General features: G+C 39.4%; 1 protein-coding gene across 2 annotated transcripts in view; it reads left to right on the plus strand.

The window, feature by feature from the left end:
* KLRF2 (killer cell lectin like receptor F2) overlaps positions 1 to 8,014 on the plus strand; it is a 17,094-nt gene extending 9,080 nt beyond the window's left edge. The window contains exons 4-6 of one of the 2 annotated variants that reach the window (XM_015061767.3): positions 3,433 to 3,581; positions 4,093 to 4,208; positions 7,011 to 8,014. In XM_015061767.3, the coding sequence (XP_014917253.2) occupies positions 3,433 to 3,581; positions 4,093 to 4,208; positions 7,011 to 7,128 (383 nt within the window). In that variant the 3' untranslated portion in view covers positions 7,129 to 8,014. Of the gene's footprint in view, positions 1 to 1,720; positions 3,582 to 4,092; positions 4,209 to 7,010 lie in introns of those variants that run through there. The other variant, XM_027052746.2, reaches the window with a different exon arrangement.
* The last annotated feature ends 5,432 nt before the right edge of the window (positions 8,015 to 13,446 follow it).

Here is a 13,446-nt window from a genome sequence, read left to right on the forward strand (position 1 = left end):
GAAATCAGGTCTATCTAGGGTGGGGGGTGCCTGGGTGGCCCAGCTGGTTGAGCACTCAACTCTGGATTTCCACTCCAGTCATGATCTCAGCGTTGTGAGATCAAGCCCCACGTTGGGCTCTGTTGCTGAGCCTGCTTGAGATGGTCTCTCCCTCTCTCTAAAAAAAATAAACACACACACACACACACACACACACACACACACACACAAAACAAAACAAAAAAAAAAAAACAGGCCCACATGGGATAATCTCTTCATTTACTCAAAATCAACTGATTGGGCATCCTTCTCTAGTCTTCAAGACTCTTTCATCTTAGCCTATGATATAACTTAATCATGGGACTGATATCTGATCATATTCAGAGAGTTGACTCACACCCCAAGAAAGCGAATTTCATACAGCAGGTACGCCAGGAATTTGGGAAGATTTTAAAATTTCCCTAAGAACGTTGGACTTCTGTCTGCCATTAATTCCTAAGACAAAATCATCGATATCTTCTTAAGATCATCTACGATCCAATCATCATTAAATTGTCTTTTTTTTTTTTTTTCCTTGGGGCGCCTGGGTGGCTCAGTTGGTTAAGCATCAGACTCTTGATTTCGGCTCAGGTCATGGTCTCGTGGTTCATGAGACCCAGTCTCACATCTGGCTCTGCGCTGACAGTGTGGAGTCTGCTTCAGATTCTGTTTCCCTTTCTCTCTGCCCCTCCCCACTCATGCTCTCTCACTCGGAAAAAATAAATAAGCATTTAAAAAATTAAATGCCAGGGGCGCCTGGGTGGCTCAGTCGGTTGAGCGTCCGACTTCAGCTCAGGTCACGATCTCGTGGTCCGTGAGTTCGAGCCCTGTGTCGGGCTCTGGGCTGATGGCTCAGAGCCTGGAGCCTGCTTCCGATTCTGTGTCTCCCTCTCTCTCTGCCCCTCCCCTGTTCATGCTCTGTCTCTCTCTGTCTCAAAAATAAATAAACATTAAAAAAATTTTTTTTTAATTAAATGTCTTTTTTTCTTTCATGTGATTTGTTAGAATCAGACTCAGAACAAAGACCATAATTGGCATTTGATTAAAATGTCTCTTCAGCCACTTAATCTGTAGGTCCTCTTTACCTCCCTTTTATAGTTTCTTGGTCATTTATTTGTTAGAAAAAAAAAAACGGATCGTGGTTATGTATCATTTCTCATATTCTGGATTTTTCTGTTCATATGGCCATGGTATTGATTCATATGTTCGTGTCCATTTAACATGTTCCTCTGTCTTATCAAGTAGTTTTAAAAACTAAGTATGGGGGCGCCTGGGTGGTGCAGTCGGTTAAGCGTCCAACTTCAGCCAGGTCACGATCTTATGGTCCGTGAGTTCGAGCCCTGCGTCGGGCTCTGGGCTGATGGCTCGGAGCCTGGAGCCTGTTTCGGATTCTGTGTCTCCCTCTCTCTCTGCCCCTCCCCCGTTCATGCTCTGTCTCTCTCTGTCCCAAAAATAAATAAACGTTGAAAAAAAAAATAAAAAATAAATAAAATTAAAAAAAAAACCTAAGTATGTTAGGTTCTTAGAAACCTGCCTGGTCCACTATAGTGACTCCATGTGTCTGTTGTTATTATTATGTAAAGCATCTGATACAGGAATTGATACAAAGTGTCGCTCACTAAATGTTTTACTCCATCTTGATCCCTAGGATATTTCTTCTTGTTTTATTTTTTTTATTATTATCATTTTAAATGTTTATTTATTTTTGAGACAGAAAGAGACAGAGCATGAACGGGGGAGGGTCAGAGAGAGGGAGACACAGAATCTGAAACAGGCTGTAGGCTCTGAGCTGTCAGCAAGGAGCCCGACGCGGGGCTCGAGCTCACGGATGGTGAGATCATGACCTGAGCCGAAGTCGGCCGCTTAACTGACTGAGCCACCCAGACGCCCCTCTTCTTGTTTTAAAAGATGGCACTTGAATCTGAATTAACTGTAAGAACTCTTTTCGACAATTAATATCCAAATTTTGCATCATTTTTTTTTTTGATATTTCAACATTGACACTGATCATTTGGAGCATTTTTAGAGTGTCTTTGTAGTTCTACAGCTGTACTTTATTGACCACTTTGTCAATCGCCAGGTAATGCAATTACTTAGTCCTAATGCCTCTTTCTCAATAATAATAATGAATAGATAGCCCCTTTCAAATCATAAATTGGAAAGGATACTTGAGGTCATTTTATACTTTTTAACACACAACTATGTACTGGTAGAACTGAGTGAGACTCCAGTTATCCTGAGTCTTCAAATATTCTGGCAAAACTGTAATTATTCAGGATTGGCAATACTTGCCCTGGTACAGAATGTATTGAGTTAAGAATATATGTAAAGTTGTATATATAGAAAACTATTCCTGGATAGTTTTCTTTAAGTCATATTTCCTGATGTTACTTTTATTTTCCATTTTAGCTGGACAATATACATTCATTTTCCTACAATAATTTTTTAAAAAAGATTTAGGCTTATCTATCACAGGCTAAAATATTAGCAATGAAAAATATGACATGCTTTAACGTATGGGCATTTAATTCAGTCATCACCAATCAACAATTAAATCAGCCATTAAATCAAAAGGGTTATACGAGGGTGACCCAGTTGGTTAAGTGGCCAACTTCAGCTCAAGTCATGATCTCTATGTCTGTGAGTTTGAGCCCTGTGTCAGGTTCTGTGCTGACAGTTCAGAGCCTGGAGCCTGCTTCTGATTCTTTGTCTCCCTCTCTGGCCCCTCCCCCACTGGTGCTCTGTCTCTATCTATCTCTCGAAAATAAATATTAAGAAAATTTTTAAGAAGGGTTAGATGATAGGAAAGTCAAAGACAGTCACTTCAACAACCTTCCAGGCAGGTAAATGACAAGGAAGGAGATGTTCACAAATGACTAGGCCATAGGAAGCAGAAATTATGACTGGTTAAAGGCTTTGCTTTTGAGGTGGAAATGCAATTGAACAGTAAAATATAAGTATAATTTGGATGAAGAAGAAGGAAGAGAAAGCTATTTGAGACTAGGGAGACCATGTCCATGAAAAGCACAGGAGGATCAAACTATCCAATGCAATCATGTAAGTAATGTCAATAGTAAGTAATCTCATAGAAATGAAATCCAGGTTGTAAGGACGACCTTAAGAAAAAGGAAACAGACCAGACAGTAGAGAGATTTAAACAACAGGCTCTCACTCTGTTAGTTATGAATAAGCAAAATGTTACATATTGGTGTCCTCTAATTGTGGGGGTCAGAATTCACATGCTTTTTTCTCCCCAACTCCTCACCCAGTATCCTGCCCCCATTCCAGAAATAGACATATTAATGAATCAATCTCATTCTCGTTCTGTTAATAGAGCTGCCTTTGAATCATACAGGATACTATTCACACTTTATTCAGGGTGGAGTCTAATTTTTTCTCTACATTTTCCTTCAGGAAATAATCATGTGTGCCCAAAAGACTGGCTGCTGAACCAAGGGAAATGCTACAGGTTTTCAATGCCTTCCAAAACTTGGAATGAGAGTCAACATGATTGTGCATACCTACAGGCACATTTACCGGTGATCCAAAGTTTGAAAGAGCTGGTGAGGAATAAAAAACAGGATCTAAGTACCCAAGGAAGACTTTCTGGGTGCAGTTATAAGAAGTGTGGGTGGTTTAGAATCATTGCTTTTGAACGTTCGGTAGCCATGATACAATTACTATTGTTTATTTTATTTTATTTTATTTTAATTTTTTTTTCAACGTTTATTTATTTTTGGGACAGAGAGAGACAGAGCATGAACAGGGGAGGGGCAGGGAGAGAGGGAGACACAGAATCGGAAACAGGCTCCAGGCTCTGAGCCATCAGCCCAGAGCCCAACGCGGGGCTCGAACTCCCGGACCGCGAGATCGTGACCTGAGCTGAAGTCGGACGCTTAACCGACTGCGCCACCCAGGCGCCCCACTAATGTTTATTTTAAAAAAAACCCTATCATTTATGAAATAAATGATTATTTACCATTCCATCAATGCCTGACACAGTGCCTTAGTCTATAGAGGGCATTGAAATTTTTTTGAATAAATTTATAAATGAATACACCATGTCCTTGATAGGAGTTCATACAGAAGAGTTTAAAACCTGGAAATCCTGCTTGGATTGGACTATATATTGCATCCCCAGGAAAACAATGGATGTGGATAAATAAACACCTTTTTGTGGAAGAAAACAAGTAAGTAATTATTTGGGGGGAAAGAATGGTGGCAGTCATGTTGCCTTATTTATAGACAGTTTTTTTTATGTTTTTGTTTTTGTTTTTGAGAGAGCATGCGGGAGCGGGGGGTGGGGGTGGGGGGCGGTTGGGAAGGAAAAAGGAAAAGAATTTTAAGCAGGCTCCACTCAGCAAGGACCCCAACATGGGGCTCCATCCAATGAACGTGGGATCATGACCTGAACCGAAATCAAGAGTCAAACACTCAACCAACTGAGCCACACAGACTCCCCTATAGGATAGTATTTTTCAAAGTATTTTTTAAAAATGTTTACTTATTTATTTCGAGGGGGGAGGGGCAGAGAGAGGGGGAGAGAAATAATCCCAAGCAGGCTCTGAGCTCAGTGCAGAGCCTGACCCGGGCTCGATCCCACGAACCCTGAGATCATGATCTGAGCCGAAATCAATAGTTGGAGGCTCAATAGACTGAGCCACCCAGGGGCCCCTACAAAGGTGTTTTTTTTTTAAATTTTTTAAAATGTTTATTTATTTTTGAGAGAAAGAGAGAGACACAGAGCACAAGCAGGGAAGGAGCACAGAGAGGGAGACACAGAATCCCAAGCAGGTTTCAGGCACGGAGCTGTCAGCACAGAGCCTGACGCAGGACTTGAACCCATGGGCTGTGAGATATTGACCTGAGCCAAAGTCAGTTGCTCAACAAACTGAGCCACCCGGGTGTCCCAAAGTATTTTTAATAAGCTTCTATACTTTCCAGTCTTTTTATATTTCTTCCTCCTTTCCTCTCTTCTTCCACCTCCCCTTTTCCTTTCCTATCTCTCTTTTTCAGGCCTTTTTCTCTTTCTTTTTGCTTCCCCTTTTTTTTCTTTTAACATGCACTAATGAGAAACAGGGCTAGCAAGTGCTCACGATGACGTCTGGAAATTTTCATGGTCAGGAAATAATAACGACTTTATAATTTTTAAGCCAAGTTAAATCTCATTTAAAATAATTTTTATTGTATACAGTAAATGCGCAGATCAAATGCCCCTATAAATAAAAGCATCCAGAATGTATACAAATGTCTCAGAAGTGAGAAAGTGTGAATTTGAAAGCTTGCTCCCTGCATGTTCTCCCAATTGGTTGACGTCAATGTCTTCATCTGTATGAAAAGAATAGCAAAGCTTCCCTCACAATGTTCTTGTGTGACCAGTATAAGGTAATGCATGTAAGGGTGCTTTAAAACTCTCACACATATTTACGCTTTCTCTTGTGCGCCCCTGTTTTCTTTACACATCACTAGAGCGCCCGGCTTGTGGCAAGTTTGAAGCAGAGGCCATGGAGCGATAGGCCATTTTGGTCTGGCTATTTATGTACTCCTAGAGACTTCCATTCTCCACAGAGTATCATCTTTCCTGAACATAAAACTAAAGTATGAAGCAGTATTTATTCTTGGGCCCTGCTTTGCTAGCGATCTTAAGACAAAAATTGGTAAGGAATACCTAGACTTTTTTTTTTTTTCTTTTGGAAACCAACATATTATTGGAGCATGATATAAAGCTTTCATTTAAAGGTGCCTGGGTGGTTCGGTTGGACACTGGTGAAGTGTCCAACTTGATTTCGGCTCAGGTCCTAATCTCAAAGTTGTGAGATCGAGCCCTGGGGACAGACTCCACACTCAGTGTGGAGTCTACTTAAGATTCTCTCTCTCTCTCTCTCTCTCTCTCTCTCTCTCTCTCTCTCTCTCCCTCCCTCTGTTCCTCTCACCTGCTCACACACATGCTTTCCTTCTCTCTAAAATACTTTTAAAAGCTTTCATTTAATTATATAAGGAAAAATTATATGTAGATGGTTATAATAGTGTTTGCTTCTTATTTTTAAACACTAACCAGCAACTAGAAACTATAGGTAAGGAAATAGTTTTCTCCAAAAATATTCTCTTCACTTATGTTCCTCATCATACTATTGATGGTAAGGAAGAATTTAAGTCATCTAAACAGGTTTTACTTTAACTTAAAAGCCATTTCCCCCGCAGGTTACTGTTTGTAACTCCCATTGGTATAAGATATCTATCACTTTGCAGTCATTGCCCAAAACTTACATTTTAACATCTAATTACCTTTTATAGAAAATTATTTTGCTGTGTGGAGAAGGAATAGATGGGAAGCAAAACTGAAACTGAAGTTCAGTCGGAAGGCTGTGATCAGAGACAAGGGAGAGGCAACCACAGCCTAGGCTGGGAGTGAATGGGTATAAGGACCAATCTCGATGTAGAATACCAGAATTTGCTGGTACATGCAATTTGAAAAGGTGAGAGGGTAGGAAGAGACAGGGATGCTTCTAATCTTTTGGCTTGAGGTTCTGTGGTAATGTTCCTCTGGTAAGAGAGACATCCCAAAAGAGAGGGTGTGGAGGGTATGCAAATCAAGAGTGCCCAAATGCAACCATTGACCACAAAAGAAGGGTCTATTCTAAAACCTCTGGAACATTCCATCTCGGCTGCCTATACAAGTTGGGCTGGAGGAAACGTTAAGAAATGGGAGCACAGGGGCGCCTGGGTGGCTCAGCCGGCTAAGCGTCTGACTTCAGCTCAGGTCACAATCTCGCAGTTCGTGGGTTCGAGCCCCGCGTCGGGCTCTGTGCTGACAGATTCTGTGTCTCCCTCTCTCTCTGACCCTTCCCCGTTCATGTTCTATCTCTCTCTGTCTCAAAAATAGATAGACGTTAAAAAAATTTTAAAATAAAAAATTTTAAAAAAAGAAAAAAAAAAGAAATGGGACCGTTATTTTAAGAGAAATGCTCTAATGTTTATGCTTTATCTCCTAGTTTTCTCATGATTGGACCAACAGATCACACAAGCTGTGCTGTTGCAACAAGAAATCAGGTGTATTCTGAAGACTGTAACTCCAACTTTAATGGCATTTGCCAAAGAGACGCTGTCTGAACAACAAAAACAAATCTGTGCATTTAAACAAAGATTTGAAGCAAATGCATATGGATAATAGTGCCTATCTTTTTTTTTTTTAGCGGAATGCAAATTTGTTTCCTTTCTATACTATTAAAAAACAAAATTTGACTGAGGAAATTTAAAGATATAATTGGCATTATTCAATGATTCGTGAACTGGGTAGCATCCCACCAAGCAAGTAAAAAAAGAGCTCCAATGAGCTACAGAGAAGGAAAGGCTTTTTAAAGGCAGACGGGGGTGACAGAAGGAAATCAGAAACAATAAAAATATTATTTGGGGCAAGGTCACCTTTCTTTGGGGCATGAAAATGGGCCATCAGGTGGATCGCCTTATTAGGGTTGACCAGAACATTCTTGACTGACCAGTTAAGATTGTATTCTTGGGGAGATCCAAACTGCAGTTAGATTAGGTATTAAGTTTTGGTTTCATGACAGGTGCTTAGCATGAATGACTCCATTTTGGGCCTGTTGTCTCTATTTTCACAGTACAAACATAAAATTTTCAAATATTCCGTCTAGAAATAATACTTCAAAATAAGGAAATATGACTTATTTTTAAACAAGAAAACACTCTTTCCTATTGTTTCAATGTATAAAAAGATAATTAAATTTCAACTTGTAATCCTGCCTTATTCGTTGTCTGTGTCCTATTGGGTTTGAAATCCTGAGCATTTGGTGAAGAAATAGCCTAAGCAGACAGATATACCGTTTTTTTTTTTCTTCATGGTGGGCCTTTTCCCCAAGGTTGTTTTTCAATTTTTATCAAAAAGAAATCAAACTTTCAACTGGCGATAAAGTACTCAGGTGTTGTAAGCATGAGATGTCTATTTGAGGTAATACACAATCTTGTTTTCAACGTGATTCCACAATTTATTTTCCTTTAATCAAATTTATATTAAAATTATTATGCTATGAATGATCCTATTCCGTTTCTTTTCTAACTGAAGTTCTGTGCAAACTGAAGTTTCTTATTTTCCTGTCATTATTTATTTATTTATTTATTAACGTTTATTCATTTTTGAGACAGAGAGAGACAGAGCATGAATGGGGGAGGGTCAGAGAGAGAGGGAGACACAGAATCCGAAGCAGGCTCCAGGCTCCGAGCTGTCAGCACAGAGCCCGACGCGGGGCTCGAACTCACGGACCGGGAGATCGTGACCTGAGCCGAAGTCGGCCGCTTAACCGACTGAGCCACCCAGGCGCCCCTATTTATTTTTAAATTAAAAAAAATAATAATGTTTATTTTTGAGAGTGAGATAAAGCACAAGCAGGGAGGGGCAGAGGGAGAGAGAGGGAGACAGAAGCAGGCTCCAGGCTCTGAGCTGTCAGCACAGAGCCTTACATGGGGCTGGCAACTCACTGCAAGATCATGACCTGAGCCTAAGTCAGATGCTCAACTAGCTGAACCACCGAGGCGCCCTTCCTCTCATTTACTTAAAACACATTTGTAGGGGCACCTGGGTGGCTCAGTCTTGATTTCATCTCAGGTCATGATCTCACAGTTGCTGAGTTCGAGCCCCACCCTGCATGGGGCTCCACCCTGACATCAGGGAACCTGCTTAAGATTCTCTCTCTCTCTCTCTCCCTCTCCCTCTGTCCCTCTCCCCTGCTTGTGCTCTCTTTCTCTCGCTCAAACAAAACAAAACAAAACAAAACAAAACAAAACAAAAAAAACAAAAATAAAAACAAATACAAAGTGAAAAATAAAACACATTTGTATTTCAAAATAAATGCAACAGTTTGTGTCCACCAGGTAAGTGAGGTAGTTAGTTACTTAACTCCTCCAAGATGCCTATAGTAAATTATAAGCCATGGAGAATTTATACCCTAATAACTGTGAATCAAAATTAAAAAAAGGAGATGGCTTAGGCTAATTTGCTAAGCAATTTACAAAATTAATTTGTAACCAAGAACCAACACTAAAAATAAAACCTGTATTATGAATCAAGGAAAACTGGAACTTAGACTGAGCCAGAATTTAATACATCCAATTTTAATACACAATGGCATCCCAAAATTCATTATTTCCCACTTTTCTTGGTGCCAACATACTTGAAAACATGCTGATATTTGCCAAATCATTGGTATTCCCACGGTACTGGGGTCAACATTGACTAGTAGACTCACACTTAAATCTCCCTTTAAATGTTTATTTATTTATTTTTGCGAGAAAGAGAGGGAGACCAGGGAGGGGTAGAGAGAGACAGGGAGACAGAGGATAGATACTAAGCTGACTATGCAGTGTCAGCACAGAGCCTGATGCGGGGCTTAAATCCAGGAACCGTGAGATCATGACATGAGCTGAAACCAAGAGTCGGACTCTTAACCAGCTGAGCCACCCAGGCACCCCTCCTTTTAATTCATCAGAAAGTTCCAACTGTATCTAACTGAAGAAGTATTCCTCAGTTAAAGATGTGGGAGGAGAACTTGTTTGTATGCTTGTAATGTGTTTGTAATGTAGATACTCTTTCTCCCAGCCTCTCTACTCTAACAGTTTATCTTTTGCCTACATTCACATTCTTTCTTGCACTCATAGATTATGAGTCATTTATAGTTACCTAGTTACTCATAGTAGTTCCTAGTTACGTAGGCAAGAATTTAAACTCAAGCTAATGTAACATAGGTGGTTCTGATATAGTTTTTCAAATGCCCTGCAGAATTTGAATTTTATGACCTCACTCAGGAATATGTCCTAAGCCCATCCCGTTTCCTTGCCTTACTTGGGAAACTGATTCTTTTTTTTAAATAACTTATTGTTTGGTCACTTTTAAAAATTTTTTTTATTTTATTTATTTATTTTTTTAAAATTTACATCCAAATTAGTTAGCATGTAGTGCAACAATCATTTCAGGAATAGATTCCTTAGTGCCCCTTACCCATTTAGCCCATCACCCCCTCCCACAACCCCTCCCGTAACCCTGTTTATTCTCCATATTTATGAGTCTCTTCTGTTTTGTCCCCCTCCCTGTTTTTATATTATTTTTGCTTCCCTTCCCTTATGTTCATCTGTTCTGTGTCTTAAAGTCCTCATATGAGTGAAGTCATATGATATTTGTCTTTCTCTGACTGACTAATTTCACTTAGCATAATACCCTCCGGTTCCATCCACGTAGTTGCAAATGGCAAGATGCCATTCTTTTTGACGGCTGAGTAATCCTCCATTGTACATATATCCCACATTCTCTTTATCCATTCATCCATCGATGGACATTTGGGCTCTTTCCACACTTTGGCTATTGTTGATAGTGCTGCTATAAACATGGGGGTGCATGTGTCCCTTTGAAACAGCACACCTGTATCCCTTGGATTGTTTGGTCACTTTTGATGTCATTTTTCTAGTTTATATTCTATTGTCTAAGCTTTGTAATTTTTAAATTGAAATATAATTGCCATGCAATATCATATTAGTTTCAGGTGTATATCATAGTGACTTAATATTTTTGAACATTACAAAGTGATCCCTATGAGTCTAGTTACTATCTGTCACCATGCAGAGTTCTTGCAATATTATTGACTCTATTTCCTATGTTGTACACTACATCCCCATAACTTATTTATTTTATAACTGATAGTTTGTACCTCTTAATCTCCTTCGCCTATCTCACCTGGGCCCCCCCATATCTCCACCATCTAGCAGCCAACAGTTTGTTTCCTGTATCTATAAGTCTGTTTCTGTTTTGCAGACACAACAAAAAAAATGTTTTTTGTTCCATATATAAGTGAACTCGTTGTGGTATATGTCTTTCTCTGTCATGTTATTTCACTGAGCATAATACCCTCCTGGTCTACTCATGTCACAAACGGCAGGATTTCATTCTTTTATGTGGTGAGTAATATTCCATATATATATATATATGGAGTAATAGTCCATATATATGTATATATATTCCATATATATATATATCTATATATATATATATCACACCTTTATTCATTCATCTATCAATGGACACTTAAGTTTCTTCCATATCTTGGCTACAGTAAATACTGCAATGAATATAGGGGTATGTATATCTCTTTGAATTGTGGGTTTTTTTTTCCAGAAAATACCCCAAAGTGGAATTGATGAGTCATACGGTAGTTGTATTTTTAATATGGGGGGGGAATCTCCATGTTGTCTTCCATAGTGGCTGCACCAATTTACCTTCCCACCAACAGTGTACAAGGATTCTCTTTTCTCTACATCCTTGTCAACATAATTCTTACGTTGTTAGTTTTTCTTTTTGATCATAGCCAATCTGACAGGTGTGAGATGCTATCTCATTGTGGTTTTGATTTGCATTTTCCTGATGATGAGTGATATTGAGCACCTTTTCACGTGCCAGCTGGCCATCTGAGTGTCTTTGGAAAATGTCTATTCGGTCCATTTTTTAATCATTTTTATATTACGTTGTAGAAGTTCTTTATGTTTTTTGGATATTAACGCTACAAGATGTATGATTTCCAAAGGTCTCTCATTCAGTAATTTGTCTTTGCATTTCATTGATGGTTTTCTTCACTCTGCAAAAGCTATTTAGTTTGAGTAATGTCATTTGTTTATTTTGGCTTCTTCTTGCCTCTGCTTGAGGAGACTGGTCCAAAAAAAAAAAAAAAAATTCCAATGTCAAAGAGCTTACTGCCTATGTTTTCTTCTAAGAGTTCTATGGTTTGAGGTATTATAGGTAAGTCTTTTTTTTAATTTTTTTTTAATGTTTATTTATTTTTGAGACAGAGAGAGACAGAGCATGAACGAGGGAGGGGCAGAGAGAGAGGGAGACACAGAATCCGAGACAGGCTCCAAGCTCTGAGCTGTCAGCACAGAGCCCGACGCAGGGCTCGAACTCACAGACCGTGAGATCATGACCTGAGCCGAAGTCGGACGCTTAACCGACTGAGCCACCCAGGCGCCCCTGTAAGTCTTTAATTCATTTTGAATTTATTTTTGTATATAGTGTAAGCTATTTGTCCAGTTTCATTCTTTGGCATGTAGCTGTCCAGCCGTTCCAACATCATCTGTTGAAAGACTTGTCTTTTCCCCATTGTACATTCTTATCTCCTTGGTCCTAGATTAATTGGCCATAGAAGCATGGCTTTTGTTTTGGGGCTGTCTATTCGATTCCACTCATCCATGTGTTTTTGTGCCAGAACTTCTCTGTTCGGATTACTGCAGGTTGGCAGTGTAGTTCGAAGTCAGGGAGTATGCCTCCTCCAGCTTTGTTCTTCTTTCTCAAGATTGCTTTGGCTATTTGGGGTCTCTTATGATTCCATACAAATAAGATTCTTTGTTCTGGTTCTATGAAAAATGCCATTGTATTCTGATGGAGATTGCATTCAATCTATAGATTACTTTGAGAAAGCTTTATAATTTAATGCATAATTCTGATCATTTATCAGTGATTCATATTGATAGAACTAGGCTCCTTCTTGGTGGGTCTTTCCTTATTTTCAGGATATTATTGAAGTAAGTGTCTTTTCATGGGTGTTTCTCTTGTAACATTTCTTTAAACCAGAGTTACCATTGTCAATATTTTGTAATATTTACACAGATAGAGCACATGTATTTGTCTATCTTTTAAGCTGTGTAAATGCTGGCTGGCCTACTGATATCAATCTTTTTAAAGTTGCTTATAACCATCATTTTAGGTACAGGTTATCGCTTTGTTTGTGATTATTATATTTGGTTCTTTTTAGTGGAAGCTTCCTGGCTTGTCATGGGAAGCTATGCATCTTGAATCGATGAGGTTCATTTATTCAACAGGTTTTAGTGTCTTTGTTTAATATTTTCAAGATTCTGAAATTCTTTTTTTTTAATGTTTATTTATATTTGAGAGAGACAGAGAGAGACAGAGCATGAGCAGCGGAGGGGCAGAGAGAGAGGGAGACACAATCTGAAGCAGGCTCCAGAATCTGATCTGTCAACAGTGCCCAACACAGAACTCAAACTCATGAACACTGAGATCCTGACCTGAACCAAAGTCAGATGCTTAACAGACTGAGCCACCCAGGTGCCCCACAAAATTCTGTATTCAATAGCATAACAAGTGAGAAGTAAGTGTTGCCTATCTAGGCCTTTCCTTTATCTCTGAAGTGTGATAGTCATTTGTGGGTTTGGGTTTTGGCTTCGTCCAGCAAAACGGAAGATGGCAGAAAGGATTACTCAAGACTCAATGCAAATCAAAAGAGGTGACAGGAAGACTAAGGGAAGTCTCCCGGAGCTGCTCTCAAGCTCCCATATTTATTAAGCATGCATTCAGGGAAACAATGTGCAATACATCAGTGGGCTACGTGCCAGAACGAACATATCAAAAATGTGTTC

Source organism: Acinonyx jubatus, chromosome B4 (assembly GCF_027475565.1).
Source record: "Acinonyx jubatus isolate Ajub_Pintada_27869175 chromosome B4, VMU_Ajub_asm_v1.0, whole genome shotgun sequence".
Lineage (NCBI taxonomy): Eukaryota > Metazoa > Chordata > Mammalia > Carnivora > Felidae > Acinonyx > Acinonyx jubatus.